The 23,200-nt window shown below is 42.6% G+C and overlaps 1 protein-coding gene across 5 annotated transcripts in view; it reads left to right on the top strand.

Moving 5' to 3' along the window:
* Positions 1-23,200, top strand: part of RPGRIP1L (RPGRIP1 like) — a 375,908-nt gene that overhangs the window by 277,474 nt on the left and 75,234 nt on the right. For all 5 annotated transcript variants that reach the window (XM_029608561.1, XM_029608562.1, XM_029608558.1 and 2 more), the window contains 2 exons: positions 10,156-10,324; positions 22,020-22,117. In XM_029608561.1, coding sequence (XP_029464421.1) covers positions 10,156-10,324; positions 22,020-22,117 — 267 coding nt within the window. The remainder of the gene's footprint in view (positions 1-10,155; positions 10,325-22,019; positions 22,118-23,200) is intronic.

The raw sequence follows: 23,200 nt of genomic DNA, 5'->3' as shown, positions 1-23,200 counted from the left end.
GTAGAGGAGGTGTAGTTAAGGGTAGTCTGAGACATGCAAGAGGAATTGCCTACTGCTGTGACATGATCCATGGTATAAGGTCTATGGATACACCAGGTAGGTATTATGGAGTGAGCCAATATTCATCGGGCCTTGTTAAATCATGGGGGGAGAACAAGAGAGGAAACATTATAGGGTTTGGACCAATTCCATTCTTTGGCTTCCCATGGCCAGTTATCTCCCATATCGGTACCACCACAAACATAACAGTTGGAAACATTAAGTGAGGTAGTAATGGCATTAGCAAGGTCAATAAACAAATTTTGTGCAGTTTGGGATATGGGAAAGGGCTCATTAACATGTTGGTAAAATTGTTTAAAAATGGCAGAATGATCTAATGGACTCTTACGAGTTACAACCTTCTGAATATAGAAGAGCCCTCCAGGGTCAGTTCCTGAGGCATGAAGTTCAGGAGACAAAGGTATCTTGTCACAGCTTGGTACAGGGATGTGAAGGGGGGGAGGGGGGGAGCGAAGGGACGGTTTTTGCCGCTTCTGAGAACAAAGAAACTATAGCTTAGGGAATCAGGGCAGGCTTGGAGAATTAGGAATTAAAGCGAGATCCACAATGCAATTGATAAAGTAGATTTCCAGAACTTACAGCATTTAGTCAGAGCAAATAAAACTGTCAAACAGCGGCGAGAGATACCTAAGTGAAACCGGAGGAGAAAGGAATTCAGATCATCATTAACCTTAACAGCTGCAATAAATGGGGAAGCAGAGTCGAGAAGAGAAGGGAGGGGGGGACGGGGGATTTAGAACATATGCACTAGAATTCCAAACTGCAGTAAAAGTCTTAAGCAAAGTTTTAAATGATGAAGAACAAAAACAATTTCGGAATGAGCACCGTCTGAATTAGCTATACACATGCACGCATGCTAGAAAAGTTACTACAAAGCAAATTCCACAGACAGGCAAAGGAATGCCATTCAAAGGAGCACTAACTGCAATTAAACTAGCTGTGCTGCAGAGAAGTACAGGGGCGCAATGAACCTGACAAACTAGTAGGAAATGAAAGAAAATACACAGGCAACATTAAACATTAATCAAATCAATCACTTAAAAAAAAAAAACATTAATCAAATCAATCACTTAAAAAAAAAAAACTTAAACTTAAAATGAAATCACATGCATACCAAATAACCGAGGAACTTTCTCTTGAGAACCAGCGTCCTGGATTCTGAAGGAAGAAAGAAGACCTTAATCATGAACTCAGTGGCTTGGCAGCTGTCGGACTCTTATCACGACCCTGCGGGTACTTAAGTACCAGCTAACAACCCCAGAGTTCACCCTTAGTGGATACTGGTTGATAGTCGAGAGCTTTAAGCAGCCTCCGCACAGCTGCTGCAACCGGTGAGCCCAGGAGAGGGGCGCGAAACCTCTCCTGTGGATCCCAGCGGTGCCTCCAGATGTTAAAAGAGGGCTCACCTCTATCTGATAACGTAATGAATACCAGCTTCAAACAGTTATAGAGAAAGAGGTTTATTAATAATAGAGAAAGGCGGAATGTTCCTCTATGGAGAATCTGCTCAGTGCTCTAATGTGTGTGCTTAGCCTTATAAGGGTTCTGGGTTTGCTGATACCAGACATCTGCATAATCCACACCCATTACCTTTAATAGCCAATCGATATATATTTTAGCATGTGTACGTTTGCGTGCTCTTACTGTAGGCCAGGGGCCTCTTGTTATCAGTAGAATAGACCAAGTTAGTTCCGTCCTCCCAGGAATGATGTCATCCTTGCTGGCTGATTCTCTGGTAAGCTCAGTGATCTTAAGAACATAAGAACATAAGAAAATGCCATACTGGGTCAGACCAAGGGTCCATCAAGCCCAGCATCCTGTTTCCAACAGTGGCCAATTCAGGCCATAAGAACCTGGCAAGTACCCAAAAACTAAGTCTATTCCATGTAACCATTGCTAATGGCAGTGGCTATTCTCTAAGTGAACTTAGTGCTTCATAGTGCTATAGATACATGTGCAGGATATATGCAATTCACTATTCTACAGTGACCTCACCAACACCGGTCACCATACCGATGCCGACGACCCTGTCGATGCCGGCACCGATGCCGATGTCCATAATTACATCAATGCCGGGGCCTAAATCGATACTACAGTGACTTCGAAGTGACCACCGAAGACAACAACCCCATCTTCGGTTCCCACGCCGTCACCATCGGTGCCACTCCTTCCTGGGGATCCAGGACGCCCAGAGTCAGCACTATATCAGATCTTACTGAAAAAGTATCATGATCTGCTCGATTCTCTTTCCTCTAATCCACAGGAAGAGCATACTGAGGAGTCACCTATTGAGGATCCATTACCAGGACCTTCAGGAATTCCTCCACCGCCTAAGACTTCCACAATTTCTCCGCAAGTCCAAGATCCATATGACACTTGGAGCGATACACAATCAGATACCTCATCTGAAGAGTTTATGTCAGATCCATCTCCATCAGATTCAAGGAAAAAATCTCCTTCAGACTTTTGTCCAGGAAATGGCTGACACCATACCATTCAAATTAGTCACAGAGCAAGACACCAGACAGCAAACCCTGGAGGTACTTCAATTTGTAGACCCTCCAAAGCAAGTGGTAGCTATACCAGTGCATGATGTTCTCCTAGATTTGCAACATCGTATTTGGGAACATCCCTGCTCAGTGCCAGCTATCAACAAATGAATGGACAGTACATATTTAGTGCAGTCTGCTCCTGGATACCAAAAATCGCTGCTCCCTCACCAATCAGTAGTGGTGGAGTCTGTACAGAAAAAATCCAAAAGAATTAGACCACATTCCTCAAATCCCCCAGGTAAAGATCATAGGTTTTTAGATTCCCTGGGACAGAAGGTCTACCAAGGGGCCATGTTAAATTCGAGAATCTCTTCATATCAACTTTACATGAACCAATATCAAAGAGATTTGTGGAAGCAAATGCAAGAATTCATTCCATCTCTTCCATCACAATATCAAGATGCAGCCCAAGCCATCATCCACAAAGGGCTGGAGGCAGGCAAACATGAAGTCCATTCAGCCTATGACGGGTTTGAGACAGTTTCCAGAGTGGCTGCATCTGGGATCAGTGCCAGGCATTGGGCAAGGCTTAAAGCCTCGGACCTCAGGCCTGAAGTCCAGGATAAATTAGTAGATCTGCCATGCTTAGGAGATAACCTTTTTGGATCCAAAGTCCAGGATGCAGTTGCTCAATTAAAAGAACATACTGAAACCCTGAGACAGCTTTCCTCCATTCCTCAGGATCTCCCTACGCACTATGGGCGTAGGCCTCAATGGAAAGAAACTAGGAGACCTTTTTATAGACAAAGGCAGTACTACCCTCCTACATCTAGGACCACGCTTTCTAGAACACAACAAAGACCTCAAGCCAGACAACCTAAGGCGACTAGGCCTCAACCGACGCCACAGACAGGGCCTGCTGCTGGCAAAACCAACTTGCTGACAGGTCTACTCTTCCAGCAACCAATTCCACAAGTGACCTTAACCACAGATTCATCCAATTTGGTTTGGGCAGCTCATGTGAACAACCTCCAAACTCAAAGTACTTGGACACACCTCGAAGCAAAGTATCAAATCAACTTCCTAGAACTTCGAGCCATACATTATGCTATCTATGCATTCAAAGACTGCCTCTCACACAAGACTGTTCTCATACAGACAGTCAACACAGTTGCAATGTGGTACTTGAACAAACAAGGAGAAACAGGCTCTTATCTCCTCTGCCAAGAAGCCGTGCAGATCTGGGCCTGGGCTCTTGCAAATTTCATGAATCTCCGAGCCACTTATCTTCCAGGCATACAAAATGTAGTGGCAGATCGCCTCAATCAACAGTTACATCCCCACGAGTGATCCCTGGATCCTATGGTAACGAAGAGAATCTTCCAACACTGGGGTTAACCAACAATCGACCTCTTTTCATCCAAACTGAACCACAAAGTGGACAGATTCTGCTCTCTACACAGGCAACAAAACAAGTTAGCCATGGACGCCTTCGCTCGCCCCTGGAACACAGGCCTCCTATACACATATCCTCCGATACGGCTAATATCCAAAACTCTCGTGAAACTACAAAAGGACAAAGGGTCAATGATACTCATAGCCCCGTATTGGCCTCGACAAGTATGGTTTCCCATGCTTCTCGACCTCTTGATCAGAGAACCCATGCGCCTGGGCACAGCACCCACGCTCATAACTCAGAACCAAGGCATGTTACGCCATCCGAACCTTCAAACCCTATCCCTCACAGCCTGGATGTTGAAAGCTTGATCCTCCAACCACTCAATCTTTCAACTAATGTTTCTCAAGTGCTTGTAGCTTCATGAAAGCCTTCCACACGAAAATCCTATCGTTCTAAATGGAATAGATTTACCATATGGTGCATGCAAAAAGGTATAGACCCTTTTTCCTGCCCCATTCCATCTCTATTAGACTATCTCTGGCACCTTTAAGACTCTGGTCTCCAGACTTCCTCAGTGCCATCTCAGTGTACCAGAAGGGAGTGGGGGAACCCCTTTTGAGTCGAATCATGAGGGGTCTACTACAGCTTAAGCCCCCTCTACGGCCACCAGTCACTGAATGGGACCTGAATGTAGTACTTACAAGACTCATGCACTCCCCGTTTGAGCCTTTGTATTCCTGCAATGTAAAATTTCTTACATGGAAAGTTCTCTTCCTAGTAGCCATTACATCTGCTGGAAGGGTTAGTGAGTTACAAGCACTTGTCACATACTCACCCTATACAAGGTTCTTGCATGACCGAGTGGTCCTTCGTACTCACCCTAAATTCCTTCCCAAAGTGGTCACTGACTTTCAATTGAACCAGTTGATAGTCTTGCCCATTTTTTTACCAAGGCCTCACTCTCACCAGGCGATGGAGAGTTTTACACACCTTGGACTGTAAATGTGCACTTGCATTTTACCTAGACCGCACTGCAGTCCATAGGAAATCCACCCAACTCTTTGTTTCTTTCAATAAAAACAAACTGGGAGTTGCAGTGGGCAAATAAACTCTCTCCAACTGGCTAGCAGACTGTATCAGATTCTGCTATGACAAAGCAGGCCTTCCTGTCCAGGGACGAGTGACGGCGCACTCAGTAAGAGCCATGGCAACCTCAGTAGCACACTATCGTTCAGTACCGATTGCTGAGATCTGTAAAGCTGCAATATGGAGTTCTCTTCGCACATTTGCAGCACATTACTGCCTGGATAAGGAAGGACGTCAAGAATCTGCCTTTCGCCAATCTGTCTTGAAGAACTTATTTCCAGTATAATCCCAACTCCTTCCACATCCATCTGCTGTGATTTTCAGGCTGCCTCATTTTCCCCAACAATTCACCAGTTGTTGTGCCTGTTGCACAAATTGTATGCTGTTGATCCAATTAAATATGAGTGAGCCTGTAGCTTGCTAATCACCCATATGTGAGGACTACCATCCTGCTTGTCCTGGGAGAAAGAGTTGCTTACCTGTATTAGGTGTTCTCCCAGGACAGCAGGATGTAGTCCTCACAAAACCCACCCGCTACCCCACAGAGTTGGGTCCGAAATCGTTTTATTATTTTATTTTTTCGCTTGCACCTTTTGCTACAAACGAGACTGAAGGGAGACCCCTGTGGCTATAGGATTTATGGCATGCTGGGCATGCTCAGTGTGCCAGTCATAAGTTCTAGAAACTTTGACAGAAAAGGTTTCCGTGATAGGGCTCTGTCTGCTGACGTCACCCACATGTGAGGACTATATCCTGCTGTCCTGGGAGAACACCTGTTACAGGTAAGCAACTATGATAGAGGTCTTTAAGATCATGAGAGTTCTTGAAAGAGTAGATGTGACTCGGTTATTTACACTTTCGAATAATAGAAGGACTAGGGGGCATTCCATGAAGTTAGTAATTACTGTTTTAATTGATTTCAAAGATTGAATAGGAATACTATCTAGTAGGTGATTGGCAAGGTTAATATTATTGGTAAGGGATTATTTATTTATTTAACATTTTTTATATACCGACAGCCGTTTGCACATCGTATTGGTGTACAGTTAACTCAAAACTAATAGGCGGTGCCTTTACATGGAAACAAAAACTGAAAATTAAAAATTAAACAGGTATTACGAGGGAAAATTATATTTTCCTCGTAATACCTGTTACCTGATTATATTTCTGAAGATGAGGTTAATTCAAAATTAGATCAAAAGGATACTTTTTTATTGACCATTTTAATAGATTGAACATTCACATTTTGGTTTCCAGCAATCAAGTTTGTGATTTTATTACTAAAAATTGTGCAATTTCGTTGCATCTTTTTTCAGATAAAGGGGGTTTGACATCACATGTATTTTTAGTTAGATTCTGGACTATAGAGAATAAAACCCTAGGGTTATGACTGAATTTATGAATTTTGTTTGCATAAAAATCTTTTTTTGTATTATTGATGAGTCTCTTGTAATATGTGAGATAAGATCTATATGCTGCAAGAGAAGGGGTAGTTTTGTGTTTTCTCCATAATTGTTATTTTTTTCTGAGTTCACTTTTGATTTTGGTATTGTACCACGGGTTGAAGCAATGGGGTTCTTTTAGAGCTTTAGTGACTATGGGATTTATGTTATCTACAACAGAGTTGGTTATGTTGATCCAAGAGTTAGTGGCATGTTCACTGGTTGAAAAATCAATGTTTTGTAACTTGGTTTGTATCTTATCTTGAAGTTCATCAAGGTTAAAAGAACGATAGAAGGTTATGGAGTTGGAGTGTGTTAAAGCTGGGATAGATTTGAGGGTTATAGTGGATTGAATCAAAAAGTGGTCAGACCATGGGACTGGAGTTTGGTTCGTATCCGATACGGTACAGATACTGGTACCGATAAAAGTAAGGTCCAAAGTATGCTCTACTTTATGCTTGGACCGGTAATAATCAGTTTTAAACCTAAGGCAGTGAGTGAATTGATCACAGTTTCAAAGGTGAAAGAGAGAAGTATAGAATCAATATGTATATTGAAATCTCCTAAAACAATAGAAGGCTTGTTCAAAAGTCGTCAATCTAAATTTTAAAAAAATGGCATAGTCAACTACTTAACTGGTGAAATTATAGCCAGATAAATAGTCATCCAGCTAAAATTTAGCCAAATGATAAAAGGGCATTCTGAGGAGGAGCTGAGATATCCAGCTAACTTAGCCAAATATCAGGTATATCCTGCTTAGTTAGCCAGATAACTTTAGATCTGCTTCACAGCTATGCTAAAACCTGCTAAGAGCTACACTGGAAGTGTCCTGGATTGCCATGGACTGTGAGTCCAGGCTGCAGAAGGACCTGTTTATAAAGGTACAGGGTGGGTGGAAGACCTCGGGCAAAGGAGATACCAGCGTGGGGGTGGGGGGTGCCAAGGAGGCACTTGTTGGTTAAATATTTACCACAGAGGGAGGGGGAGATGGCTGGAGAGTGGAATCAGTCAATTATGTTTTTCTTACATCTAGTGGCATTTGAGGGGGTCCTGGCCTGCTGGAGAGACTATTTTTAGAGGTGGTGGGCTGGGAATTGGGCATGGATGCCCGCAGTACTGTTTTGTTTTGTTTTTCTTTACAGGATCGCTGCTTACCCGGAAATCTATATCTAGATATAGATAGATATAGTTATAGATAGAGAATTTCTAGAAGGACAAGCAGGAGGGACATCCTTGCATGTGGGTAACATTATGAGAAGAAGCCCGGCACAAACATTCATTTCAAAGCTTCTAGAAACGCAGTCTCATCTTTTCCACAGAGCCTGCAAACCATGGTTCTTCTCTTTATCTCTTTCATAGCTACTACAATGAAGTTTCTGGAGCTTTAGGAGCTGTTTTTCTTGCAAAGTCCTTTAGGGAAGGTCACTGGGCGATACAGATTTGAGGAGTTGAATCACAGGGTCTGTTAGACCCCTAGGAATTTAGTACCTGGTACTGGTTAACTTCTTTTTTGGAGATAGTAGTGGCAGATTATATTCAAGTACTGTAGTCCCCAAAGGGCTCACAATCTTAAGTTTGTACCTGAGGCAACAGAGGGTAAAGTGACTTGCCCAAGGTCACAAGGAGTAGCAATGGGATTTGAGCCCTGTTCTCCCTGGTTCAAAGCCCGCGTGTCCTCTCTACTGCCGCAATTCTATAGGGAGTGATGGTGTAAATGAAAATCTTTCTAAAGCACCATTTTGCATAGAATATAGATATGGATATAGAACAGTGTCAGCAAGCCAGAAACCTTTTTAAGTCTTAATTAGACAGATATAAAAGATGACCCGGTCCTCTCAATCATTCATTCCAGTGCTGTGAATAAGTATCTAAAATGGCTCCAAACTCTTTGGACATTTTTTCACAGCGTTAGATGGTTTGGAGCCATTTTGAACCATTTTTCACAGCCTTGGGGTGAATGATTGAGAGGACCGGATCATCTTTTATGAGATACATTTTCTGTCTGGGTAAGACTTTAAAGGGTCCTGGCTTACTTGACACCCTTCTATAACCATATTTATAATCTATGTAAAATAGTGTCTTTAAAAGATTTCAATTTATTCTATCCTATACAGTTGGGTTATGTAGCATTGTTTGAAATAGTTGGTTTGCTCCTTTTGTTTTTGATTGAATATCTACTGCCACTACAGCCCCACTATTCAAATCCAAAGGCTTGTGGGTAAGCCCTGTAGTAAAGGGAGAATATTTCTCTTTCATCTCTCAACCCTGTCAGCAGCTTGTTCCTCGCTTTCATGATAGAGGGGCAAGGGATACAGTACAATCTAGCTGGGATCTGGAACGAGGGTTTGACTGGATCGAGGGAACATTGCCCAAATTCCAGTGTCACTGCTGTAATGCATGCCAGTCAAAAGGAGGATAATAGTTTAGCTAAAACTAGAATATCCCAAGATACATTATCATGAGGAAAATACCTCTTTTTGATACTCCTCCAAGTCATTCTTTAAGAAATGCTTTTGCAGCTTTTCAATGTTGAGGAATGTCCCATTCTTCCCTTTCAGAGGGCTATGAGGCCAGACCAATTTACATTAGAAGTATGGGGATGGTATCCAGTTGCATATATTCTGCAGGCCCCAAAGGAGTTAGTGAGACTCAGTCCCTGCCTGGTCGAGAGAGTGTTATACAGTGCCTTAGCTCTTTCTTAGAGAAGAGGGCATACTGTACCCCCTATTCTTGGGGAGGTTGCTTCTGAGTAGTGATCTCTACAGCTCCTAGGGAGTGGATTCCTAGTAGAGGAGATCCATTTCTAACACTGTGTGCTGTGTTTAGCCTCATGCCAGCACCCCACATGTCTTACCATGATGGGCATGAATACCTTCGTCAGTTAACAGTGCAGGTGTTACCTGCCTGAATAGATAACTGCACATAGGCACAACTCCAAGAGGTGCTACAGGAGTAAAGAGCACCTGGATGTTGGTACTATGGTTCCTTATCTCTTTTTCTGAATCCAGCATAGAATGCTGTCCCAAAAGGATGGATGGATGGATGGATGGAAGTTCTTCTAGATTACACCGCACATCTGTTTTGACAAGGGTTCCCAGAACAAAATTGAATTTAAACCATCTGTCTTATGGAGTTTCTTTGAGGTGTCGAGCCCAACTCTGTTCCCTCCTAGGGCCCATTATTTGGTTCAGACTATCATTAAAAAAAAAAAGGAAACACAGATAATGTGAGGTTGGCTTGATGCCATCCAAAACAGTATTGCCTTTGGAACTTTGTAGTTATTCCCTTTTGGTTTGATATAGTCTGTAGCTCAGGTGACCCCACATATGAGAACTACCATCCTGCTTGTCATCGGAGAAAGTGAAGTTACTTACCTGTAATGTTGGTTCTCCAATGGACAACAGGTTGTTAGTCCTCACAAAACCTTCCCACCTCCCCTTGGAGTTGGTTTCTCCAAGTCTTAGCATTATCATGGACTTCTGAGGCGCCCTGCCTGGGAGGTAGGGAGGTGACTAGGGCTGAAATGCGCTTCTAGAAGCTTTGAAATCAAAGTTCCATGCAGGGCTCCATCTAATGATGTCACTTACATGTGAGGACTGACATCCTGCTATCCATCGGAGAACCAACATTCCAAGTAAGTACGGTAACTTCACATTCTGTTGCTTGTCTTATTTAGGTTATACAAGAAAAATTGCTAGACGATTTGAAAATAAATGAGACTGAAGAAAAATTTCAGCAAGAAAAAGAAGAGGATCATTCTCAACTTTCTGAGGGTCAGTTTGCTGAGGATAACGTGGCTTCTTCAGACGATGACACAGAAATAACAGAAGAATTGGATGCAGGAGGTAGATATTTTTTGGGAGTTAATTTTCTCTTTCTGGATGAGTTTTCTTATTGCACCAGTCTCACACATGTAGCCGAGCCCATAGCAGCTGAATATGAACTCCCCTGCCTATCTCTGATTTCAGAACCGTAGCTCAGGCTCTCATTTTGACCACTTTGGAGTGCTGTAATTCCTTGTATGCTGGGTTATCACTATATCTTTCCATTATATACAAAACCATCCATCAACAAACCCCACTCGACTTACAAGTCCCTTTCCGAATATATAACTCCTCAAGACCAACAAGAGACGTACTCAGAGGATCTCTCCAGGTACCCCCTGCCAAAACCACCAGACATATTACCTTAAGAGATCGGGCCTTCTCAACAGCCGGCCCTCCTTTATGGAACTCCATCCCCCCTGACCTCAGACAAGAACCTAGCCTCCCAACCTTCAGGAAAAGACTTAAGACCTGGCTGTTTAAACAAGCATTCCCGGACACCAACTAATTTCTCACACCATCAAACATACGTTACCCAGCCAGATCAACCCCTTCTCCATGTAAATATCTATAGCTAATGTTATAGCTAATGTAAATATCTATAGCTAATGTTATCCTCTCCTTTATTTCTCTTCTCCCAGTTCTATCATCCTTGTTATTTGTAACTGCCTCCTTCTACACTTCCAGGTTACTTAGTTGTTTATTGTACACCCCTGTTATATGTAAACCGGCATGATGTGATTATATCATGAATGCCGGTATATAAAAATCTTAAATAAATAAATAAAATAAATATATGATTAGGGCACTCCAGCCACTGCAAAGTGCAGCAGCACATTTCATTGTTTCACATCCCTTAAGAGATTACGTTTCTCCCATGCTCCAACAATGTCATTGACTTTCTATCAAATACAGGATTCGATTTGTTAATTACTTTTGTTTTTAAAGCTCTCTGAGCTGTTAGTCCAGCCTATTTGGCCAATAAATTAGCACAATACATTCTCCAATGATCCTTAAGTTCTGCTGATTAAAGGGCTGATAACTGTCCCCACTGTGAAAACCTGTCATCTGCAAACCATTTGTGCCAGAGCTTTTTTCATTGCTGGCCCCACCCTGTGAAATGCTCTACCTTTCAGGCTGATTCAGTATGGTGTGCTTGGCCGAGCACACCTTTAGCCCCCGTTTGGCCCCGCGGGTTCGACAACCGACGCCGGTAAAATTAAGCATCGGCTGTCAAACCCGCTGACAGCCGCCGCTTCTGTCAATAAAGAGGCGCTAGGGACGGCTCTCCCACGCGGTTTACTGTATCGGCCCCATTGTTAGAAAACAACCGAAAGCTCATTATTTCCAACTAGCTTTCTCTTTTTTGCCTTAATGTTGTGCATAATATTCCTTGTTGCTGTGTTTCATGATTTGTTGAAGATATTTTGTATTATTCTGCTATTGTATTATTCTGCTATTGTAAACAGCCTAGTATGGTTTTTCTGATATGGGTGGTCTAAAAAAAACCTATAAATAAAAAAAATAAGCAGTAGTGGCACAGGTTAATTGAGAATTTATGCTGCACGTTGAGTTCAATTTTATGTTTCTTTTGTTTCGTTCCAAAAATTCTAGCAGGTTCTAATGGTGCCCTTGATGCGGCAGGACCATGTCTATCACGAGCCACCATGATAGATGTGTCCAGTGCTTGAGGGCATCGCATGATGTCCGGGGGTGCAGCAAGTGCAGTGAAATGACCCAAAAAGGACACCGGTCCCAGTTGGATCTCATGGAACATCTGTTTGGACACCGAAAGACCTATCCATTGACATCGGAAGCATCAACACTGAAGGATTCAGGAGCTGCACCAATGGTAGGAGGGCCATCAACATCAGGTAACCATTGGTTCCATTGATGTCGATGTCAGGGAACACAGAGACAGATCAAAGAAGGCATCGGATTCAGCCATTTCAATCGACATCAAGGAGCATGGAGGAAAAAGAAGCATTGGCATCAGTTTCTAGCGATACCAGAAAGAGAGATGGTTCAGCGCCTGCCAAGAGCCCCACTAAGTGGTCCCATGCTGAGGACTGCTTATCCTCTGCACACAGTCTTGAGGTCTGCCACCTATCCTCCTCTTGGTTCCAAGTGAATGTGATCACACCTCCTTCCTCCTAGTTAGTGTTGGCATTGGTAATTTTTGGGAAGAAATGGATCTAGCAGGCTGTTGAAAAGGCACAGCAGGTCTTGGTGTTAGGCATATAGGGCACCATGGATCCTCAAGCCACTACTTGACTCCCTGCAAGTGTTCACTGAGCACTTGCAGGGAGTCAAACAAATGGTAATGGAACCACAATGGAGGGTGTTGTACTCAACCTAGTGCTCACTAATGAGGAGATTTGTCTCTAATGTCCAGGTGGGTGCCCACCTCAGCACCACTGATCAAATGGTATGGTTTGACATCGCAAATAAGACACGGAGAAGTCACACAAGGTCCCAAATTTTGCATTTCAAAAATACAGACTTTGTCAAATTGGGGGACGTACCCGAAGGTAGGACTACAAGACTGGGAGCAAATGGGAAAAGTGGAACAACAGTGGGCCAAACTAAAAGGAGCAATTACAAAAGCATCAAATCTATATGTTAGAAAAGTAAACAAAAGTAAGAGAAATAAGAAACTGATCTGGTTCTCAAAGGAGGTGGCTGACATAATAAAAGCTAAAAAAACAGCATTCAAGAATTATAAAGGATCCCAAAAAGAAGAACACAGGGAAGAATATCTGGTAAAACTTAAGGAACTGAAAAAAAGTAATCAAGAAAGCAAAACGTCTGGCAGAAGAAAGGATTGCCAAAGAAGTAAAGCGAGGTGCAAAACATTCTTCAGATACATCAGAGAAAGGAGAAAGGTCCAAAGTTGTATAGTGAAATTGAAAGATGATCAGGATCAATATATGGAGAGAGACAAAGAAATGGTGGAAATATTACACAAATACTTCAGTTCGGTGTTCACTAAAGAAGACCCTGGAAAAGGACCGTCGCTAATTAACAAGACTGTGGAAGGGGGGTGGAATAGACAAAACTCCATTTACAGAAGAAAGTGTAAGGGGAGGGCTAGGAAAGCTGAAAGTGGACAAAGCTATGGGGCCTGTTGAGGTTTATCCCAGGATACTTAGGGAACTCAGAGATGTGCTGGTGGATCTGCTGTTTGACATGTTCAATAGATCCTTGGAAATGGGAGTGGTGCCGAGTGATTGGAGAAGAGCAATGGTGGTCCCACTTCACAAGAGTGGGAGCAGAGAGGAGGCTGTGAACTACAGGCCAGTTAGCCTCACTTCAGTTGAAGGAAAGGATAATGAACTACAATCCAGTGGTTTGCTTGATCCGAGTCAGCATGTCCTGTCAGACGAATCTGATTTTTTTAATTGGACGACTAGAGAATTTGATCAGGGAAGAACGCTCGTGATTTACTTGGATTTTAGTAAAACTTTTGATACGGTCCCACATATAAGATTCATGAACAAAATGAGAAGCTTGGGAGTGAGTGCCAAGATGGTGGCGTGAATTACAAACTGGTTGGCAGATAGAAGACAGCATGTTATGGTAAATGGCATCTGCTCTGAAGAGAAAACAGTGTTAAATGGAGCTCCACATGGATCGGTGTTGGGACCGGTTCTGTTCAATATCCTTGTGAGTGACATTGCGGATGGGATAAAAGGTAAAGTTTGTCTATTTGTGGATGGTACTAATATCTGCAACAGAGTGGACATGCCAGAAGGAGAAGAGAGAATGAGATGTGATTTAAGGAAGCTTGAACGGTGGGCAAAAATGTGGTGGCTGCCAAGAAGTGCAGAGTCATGCATCTGGGGTGTGGTAATCAAAAAGAGTTGTATGTGATGGTGGGGGTGAAGGGCTGTTGTGCACGAATCAAGAGAGAAGCCTTGGGGTGATAGTGTCTAGCGATCTGAAGACAGCGAAGAAATGTGATAAGGCGATAGAAAAAGCCAGAAGAATGCTGGGCTGCATTGAGAGAGGAATAACCAGTAAGAAAAAGGAGATGATATTCCCCTTGTACAGGTCCTTGGTGAGGCCTCATCTGAAGTACAGTTCTAGAGACCGTATCTCAAAAGGGACAGAGACAGGATGGAGGCGGTCCAGAGAAGAGTGACCAAAAAGGTGGTGGGTCTCTATCAAATGACTTTTGAGGAGAGGTTGAAGGTCCTAAATATGTATTCCCTGGAGGAGAGGAGGTAGAGGGGAGATATGATACAAACCTTCAGATACCTTTCTGTTGGAAAGAAATCAGTAGAACTAGTGGTCATGAAATGCAAGTACAGGGAGGATGACTCAGAAACAATGTCAGGAAATATTTCTTCACAAAAAGGGTAGTGGATGTCTGGAATGCCCTTCCAGAGGAGGTGGTGAAGACAAAAACAGTAAAGATTTCAAAGGGGCATGGGATAAACACTGTGGATACCTTAAGGCTAGAGGATGGGAATGAAGAAAAGAGTGCATGGGGGTAACTTGCTGATGTGGTGCTTACTACCCTTAACCAATAAGCCTTTAAGCTGTTGATGCAATATCATCATTGCTCTCTGCTTCAGTGGCAGGGGGAAAAGGGGAAATAGATTTAGACAGCAACCAACAAGAACATTGAATTGCACAGTCTGGGAAAACAAATAATGGGAGTAACTTGCTGATACAGCAGTTACTACCCTTAACCAAAAAGCCTTAATGCTATTGATGCAACTCCAATATTGCTCTCAGCTTCTGGCAAGAGGTAACGGAAAATTGAACTCAAGCAGCAACCGACAAGGGCCCTGACTTTGACAGTCTGGGAAACTGATAATTATAAAGGTAGCTTCTATGCCCAGTGGTTGCTACCATAAGCTTGCTAGGTAGACTGGATGGACCATTTGGGCCTTTTCCGCTGTCATTTCTGTGTTTCTATGGTCCTCAATCGACACTGACACCAGTACCCAGAGGGGCATTAGGGTCGATGTCTGCTGGCCCGTTGCTGATTTATGGCTTCTGTGTGGAAGAAGCTTCCCCAAAATATAGAGGATGCTCTGTGTCCAGACCTTACAGCCAGTTGTACTAGTCCTGGACCCATTGACTGAGGACAAAGAACCCATCCCCTGCTGAATCTCAGTGTTCTTGATGATGCTGCTATGATGATGTGGAGGTCTCTGAAGAAGAGATATCCATGGGTCTTCCTTTGGACCCCTCTTCTCAACCAGAAAATAGGAAGCCCCCTCCTGAAGACTTCTCCTTCCCACAGTCTTCATGAGGGAAATGGCTAAAACCATTCCATTTATATTACAGACGAAGGAAGAGTCCAGAAACAAGATGCTGGACATCCTCCAGTACTTGGAGCCCCCTATGGAGATAATAGCAATCCAATTCATGAGATCTTTCAGGAAATACTGATGAGAATGTGGGAAACCCCCTCTCAGTGGCTCCCTTCAATAAGAAGATGAACATGATTTATCTTGTCCAACAGGCTTCTGGATTTGACAAGTGTCAGCTACCACATCAATCTGTGGTGGTCAAACATGCTCTGAAAAAGGCCAAGAGGTATGGGATCCATGCCTTGGTGCCCTCAGGGAGGGATTCTGGAGCAATGGATTCTATTGGGAGAAAAGGTTTTCAGGGTGTTATGCTTATTTATAAGAATACAGAACATAGGAACATAAGATTGCCATTCTGGGTTAGACCAATGGTCATTCAAGCCCAGTATCCTGTTTCCAGCAGTGGCCAATCCAGATGACAAAAACCTGACAGATCCCGAAGTGTAGATATATTTCATGCTGCTTATCCCAGGGATAAGCAGTGGATTTTTGCAACTCCACCTTAATAATGATTTATGAACTTTTCCTCCAGGAACTTGTCCAAATCTTTTTTTAAACGCAGCTTTCACCACATCCTCCGGCAACAGATTTCAGAGTTTAATTATACATTGAGTAATAAAATATTTTCTTTTATTAGTTTTAAATTTACAACTTAGTAAATTCTCCAAGCTGAAGAATCCTAATCTCATAGGGGAATCAATCGTTCCATCCCCTTTATCATTTTGGTTATTCTTCTCTGTACCTTTTCTAATTCTGCTATATCTTTTTTGAGATGTATGACCAGAACTGCTCACAATACTCAAGATGAGGATGAACCATGGAATGATACAGAAGCATTATGATATTCTCTATTTTACTCTCCATTCCTTTCCTAATAATGGCTAGCATTCTATGTGCTGTCTAGGCTGCTGCTGTACACTGCACAGAAGATTTCAACGTGTTATGAGCCAGTACATGTGGAACATCCTGAAGCAGGTGCAAGGGGTGGCTGAGCAACTTCCTCAAAAGCAGCAGGACACACTCTAGTCACTGGTAGACAAAAGTGTTAACATGCCGAAAACACAGGATCTGTTCATTCTACAATGTTTGTAAAGTGGCATTGAGAGTCTCTGCTGTTGGGATTGAGGCATGCAGCCTTACCTGGCTGAGAGCCTCCAGTCTCTGTCTAGAAGTGCAGGGAAGACTTGCTAATATATAATACACTGGAGAGAATCTCTTCAGAAGTTAAAGATGCGGTGGCACAGATCAGAGATCATTGTGTAATGCTTCAACAGTTCTCCATGGCTACTCCATATCCATCCTTCCCCTGTAGGAAGTACCCAGGCTTGGGACCAAGGAAACACTTCTTCTACCTAAGAAGGCATTATCTTCTGCTCTCTCTGTCCTGCTCCCAACAGGCCCCTCACGCCCATTCGAGGCAGTAGAGGGTGCCAAAGCCCCAGACAGCATCTCGGTCAACTTCTGGGATGGAGTTTTGACTGAACCTCAAAGAGCATACCTAGGATCCCACTACCTGTGCCAGATAAACTTGTGGTTGGGGGCAGGCTGTTGTTTTATATAAGCCAATGGTCCATTATCACCTCAGATGTGTTGATCCTCAGCATCATAAGAAGAGGGTACTAATTAAATCTATTGAGTCTCCAGTCCCCTCACCCATGTTGAGGTCGTCATCACATTAGGAAGTGCTTCAGACACTACTCTCCTCTTTTATAGCCCAAAAAAATCAACCCTGTTCCACCAGGGCAAAAAGGGCGGGGATTTTACTCCAAGTATTTCCTGTTTCCCAAGAAAACAGGTGGACTTCATTCCAACCTAGACCTAAGGACCTTGACCAAATTCATCAGAAGAGAAAAGTTCAAGAAGGTTTCCCTGGGCACCTTAATCCCCTTATTTCAAAAAGTGGACTGGCTCTGTTCTCTCAATTTAAAGGATGAATACATTCACATAGAGATTTTTCCCAGTCATAGGAAATATCTCCAATTTGTCGTAGGAAACCACCACCTCCAGTATCGTGTTCTGCCATTTTGGCTCACGTCTGCCCCACGCATTTTCACAAATTGCCTACAATGATAGTGGTACACGTACGCAAATGGGGGGTACACATGTGTAGAGATTGCTTGGTAAAGATCACATCTCAGACCAGAGCTGAGGAATTGATGTGCATGACTATCCATGTGTTAGTTACTAGAGTTAGTCATCAACTACTCCCAAGTCTCCTCAACCTGTAACCTCAATTGGAGTTTATCAGAGCTCTGCAAGACACGACTCAGGCAAAGGCCTTCCTTCTACAGCAAAGGGCCACCACTTTGATGACTGTGGCAGAAGAGATCCAGATGAGTCTGCAGACATCAGCCTGACACATGTTGAGGTTGTTAGGCCTCATGGTGTCTGCTGAACATGTAACTCCCACAGCATGTCTTTACAAGAGAAGGACCCAGTGGACCTTGAGCTCTCCATGTAGCCACTCAAGATCTACGGGACAGCATCTAGATCATCCAACCACTCAGGGTCTCTCTGTCTTGATGGCAGTACCATTCTAATCTGCTCAGGGGAATCCCTTTCCAAATTTCTCCAATCCAAATTGTCCTCACAGTGGATGCATCCACCCTGGATTGGGGAGCTCATGTAGATGGACTCTGCACCCAGGGCTCTTGGTCTGCCCAGGAAAAGTTACATCAGATAAACTTCCTGGAGCTCCAGGCAATTCAGTGTGCTCTATTAGCTTTCAAAGATTGGCTGTCCAACAAAGATATTCTTGTACAAACAATTAAATGGCAATGTATTACATCAAAAAGCAGGGAGGTATGGACTCATACCTCCTGTGTCAGGAGGCCATCAGCTGTGTGGCTGGCCATCTCTCAGGAGATGGTTCTCAGAGATACCTGGCTGGAGTGGAGAACATAATTGCGAATAGACTGAGTTTGTCCTTACAACTACACAAGTCCTACACCAGGGGATAGTGAACCAGATCTTCCACCGTTGGGGAATTTCAGTAGTGGATCTGTTCACATCTCCCTGGACTAAAGTCCCCTCTTCTGTTCCCACCAAAGGGCGAGCAGCAGCCTCGCGTTGGATGCCTTCGTCTGCATTTGGGCAGAGGCCTTCTGTACGTATAGCAACAGATTCCACTAGTGGCAAAGGTTCTGTTGAAGCTCAAAGAAGACAAGGGGACCATGATCCTCATACCCCTTTTTGGTTGAGATAGATCAGATTCTGTTTCCTACAGGGAATGTCCAGACTGGAGGTTTTCCCAGACCTCATCTCTCAGGGTCAAGCCAGGTTGTGCCATCCCAAACTCTAGTCCCTATTATTCACTGGTTGGATGTTGAGACGTTGATTCTGCAAACTCTTTGACCCCTCACTGTTTTTTTTTTGGCTTCAAGAAAAGCTTCTACTAGAAGTTTCTATGGACTGAAGTGAAAGAGATTTGCCGTCTGGTATGAGCAATAGGCCCTAGATTCTTTGTCCTTCTCCAGACAAAAATGGTTTGATTATCTTCTATATTTACAAATGCTGGTCTTAAGTTAACCTGGGTAAGGATCCACCTTAATGCAATTGGCATATACCATCACCATGTCGAAGGTAACTCCATCTCTGTACAGTCTTTAGTTGTACCCTTTTATGCAGGGTTTGCCTCATCTGAAGCCTCCCATCAGGCCTCCTGCTGTGTCATGAACTTCAATGTGGTTTTGTCCCAGCTGATAAAAACTCCTTTTGAGCCACTGCACTACCATGACCTGAAGCTCGTATTTTTGTTGGCAGTCACTAAAGTGCACAGGGTCAGTGAGCTTCAGGCACTAGTAACTTAGCCACCTTATACCAATTTTTTCATGGTAGGGTGGTCTTGCGCAATCATCCTAAGTTCTTGCCTAAGGTGGTGTTGGAACTGCAGCTTAACCAGTCAATTGTCCTTCCAGCATTTTTTCCCAGGCAGCATGCTCACTGAGGTGAACAAGCACCTCACAGTTTGGACTGCAAGAGAACCTTGTCCTTCTTCTGCCTGGAACAGAATGAAGCCCACTGATAGTTTTGTTTCTTTTAATGAATATAAGCTAGGGATCATCGTTGCCAAACAGACTCTATCGGATTTCATCGCCTTCTGTTATGCCCAGGCGGGCTTGAATCATTCTTTCCGAGCTATGGCAGCGTTGGTGGCTCACCTGTGATCAGTCCCCATAGAGGAGATTTGCCAGGCTATGATGTGGAGTTCTCGCCACTCATTCACATCTCATTAATGTTGGGATAGGGATTTCCGAAGCGAAAGCAGGTTTGGACAGTTTGTCCTTAGAAACTTGTTTGATGTGCGGAATCCAACTCTTTTCTGCCCACGGCCCTTGTTTTTGTTTCAGGCTGCCCCGCATAGGTTAAGAATATAATACAAAAAAGGCCTGTTGTCAACAGAAACATGCATGTTGGTACTGGTTTTGTTGTTGTTGCCCCATTTTCACTGGGGGCAACCTGTAGCTAAGGATTACCCATGTGTGAAGACTGTCATCCTGCTTGCCCTCAGAGAAATCAGAGTTGCTTACTTGTAGCAGGTTTCTCAGAGGACAGCAGTATGTCAGTCTTCACAAAACCCACCTTACCTCCCTGTGGAATTGTTTCTCCTTTTTTTTTCTTTAGCTAAATACAAGACTAAAGGGACCTCATGTGGGCATGCAGCATAATAGCATATAGTGGAAATGCACAGTGAGGATCAGTCAAAAGTCCTAGAAACGTTTTCTGTGCCAAACTCCATCAGATGATGTCACTTGTGTGAGGACTGACATCCTGCTGTCCTCGGAGAATATATGTTACAGGTGAGCTCAACTCTGCTTTTCCTATACTTTTTTTAAATAAAAGACTTGCACCATCTAATACATAAATGCATATTTATAAAAATCTCTTTTCCTGAATCAGCAGCTTTTTTTTCACACTACTTTTATGCTTTTCAGATACCAGTTTCATGCTTTTATGGATTCTGATAAGGGATCTCACAGCATCACCCCCACATACTTAGGTTCATAGTGGTGGTGGTAATGACCAAGCAGAAAGTGTAAAATGTGTCTGAAAACTGTCGTTTCTAAATATGAAATGAAAATAAGGTCAAGAAGGGAGTTTTAAAAAATGTAACTGCAAATTGAGGAGTACGTTTTCTGAGCCTCGATAAGTGTATATCACACATAAAACAGTGTTTATCACACGATATACACGTATCGTGCTTATCGTGCATTTTTTTGCCCCCAAATTCACCTCTTATTGAAATTTGCTGCATTGTATGAATTTGCATGTATAAAATATACTAATACATGCAAAGCAGCATTAATGTGGTTTGCATAAAAAAAAACAAAGGTTTGTCAGCACCATGTTGGAAAATGGCGTTGACCGGCCTGGAGCTAGGGGGCACTCCAGGCTGCCATTGGACCATCATGAATTTATTTCTTAGGTAACCGAGTATCCAGGGGTTTGGGGAGGGGGGGGATCTATTTTCTATATCAGGAAAGGAGGTAGAAATGGAATGGGGGGCCACTAGCCTACCAGGAATGATGGTTTATGTTGGGAGTGAACTGGGGGGTCCTGTTACTTAGGGAGGTGGATTCAGGGGGGGGGGTCTTTGGGGCAGGAGTAATTTTGAGCAAAGGTGAGAGGTTTGGGAAAGTGCAGGATGTCGCCACAAGTTTATTTAAACTTTTTTTTTTTTTTTTTACTGTTGAGCCTGCTGGGCTGCCTCAATAGGTGGTGGGAGGGGGTCTACAGAGATCCCCGGGGAGGTTTTTGGTTCATTGGGTGTGGGTTTCTGGACCGTCTGTCCTTTAAAATGATGGTGATCCTGGGTGAAATGGACCACCATTGTGCGTTAATGAGCCTTTCCCCATGATATTTTTTATTGCGGGTTTTTTCCATGATGAAAAACATCCTGGGAAAACAAACCACCACAATGTTTTCCTGGGGAGGAGAAAAATATTGCGGGAACGCTCCACTGTGATATTTCACTTCCCATCTCCCCCGCCATGGTAAAATATCACAGCTTGATAAATGACCTCCTGAACTTGTAAAATTCTTTTCTGATAGTACTGCTGCTTTTGAATAAAGTAATGTTTCTGTAATATTTTTTCTAAAATGTGTGAGCTTTCAAACAGTACAGGAAAATTGTGCAGATTTATATAATTGAATGTTTATCTTATTGTTTACATTGGGAGCTTCTGGAACCTTTCATCAACTTACAGCTAATTCTTGAGGCAAAAGCTGCAATTTGTAATATATGAAGCACCAGAAACATGTCCTAGAAATTGCTTGTGCCAATATTATTTACAAGGAAGGTTGAACTTGATGTTACTTCATAAATCTCTAAAGGATTGTAACTAACTTTTTTTCATACCCTGTCCCTTTTACATTCTTCTTTTTTACAGATGAAGATGATATACAGATGGCTGATGCCCATGAAACTACAGTGTCAGACAGTGATGACTCTATAGTTCCTGGCCCAGTATCCAAAGATATCAAACAGGTCTGTTTTTTTATAAATGATTATCATTATTATTATTATTATGCTTGATTACACAATGCTGACTCTGTGTGCAGCTCTGCAAAACATTGAATAACAGGTGTCCTACAAGTAACATGAAATTAAAAAAACCGGATGACCAGTGATCTATGTAGGTAATGTCATCTGCAAAAGCTTTTCTGGGCATGCATGAGAATTATAACATAGCCTTGCATAGCCCCCCTCGGTCTGTTTTCCTCCATAGTGAGGTCTGGACCCATTTCCCAAACTGTCCTTTCCTAATGAAATAATGATTATATGTTTAATTTTTAGTATTCTGATTTAGTATTCATTTTTTGTTTTGTTTTAAAATTTTTTATTAGACATTTTCAGATCGATTTACAGCAAAGTAAATTTTTAAAAATCTGTCTGTTACACCATATTCCATAGTTTTATAATCATTCAAAAATATATTCACCAAAACATACTGTAGATAGCAACTGGTCCATCAAAGGAGTAGGCAAGAAAGGAATAAAAGCCGAAAGCACATTAGTGGTCTATTATCTTTTAAATACTAGTTAACATCATGGCTGTTTGCTCTATAAATCAGTTGGTTATATAGCTTATCAGCACATATTTTTGCTTTTAGATAATGGAGCAGTCTTAGCAAGGATTTTATGAGAAGCTGGGACCTCATTAGCCCCATATAAATTAGCATTGGGAAATTAATTGGTTCTGTGTTAGAGAGTGGCCACTTTTGGAAATTCAGGAGGAGACCCTGGGGAGGAATTCTGAGTGCTAGGGTTGGGTTAGGTGTGTTTGGGTTTGTGTATTTGTGTTATTTTATTGTAATTTAATGTATATTATTTCTATTGTGGTAAATTTTCAAAACATAACGCACATATAAATGAGTATATATGCGCATAAGTAACCTCTACTCAATTATATATTTTATAAAAATATAAAATGTGTATTTTCACTTTCGCACGCACGTAAAAACAGGGGCAGTCTAGGGATGTTCTAGCATGGGGCCAGTACTTATATGCATAGTTTGCTATTTCAAGACACATACATACATTTGCCAGCTTATTTGTATATTTGAATACT

The sequence above is a fragment of the Rhinatrema bivittatum genome, chromosome 7 (genome assembly GCF_901001135.1).
Source record: "Rhinatrema bivittatum chromosome 7, aRhiBiv1.1, whole genome shotgun sequence".
NCBI lineage: Eukaryota > Metazoa > Chordata > Amphibia > Gymnophiona > Rhinatrematidae > Rhinatrema > Rhinatrema bivittatum.
This window is presented reverse-complemented; position numbering and strand designations above follow the sequence as displayed.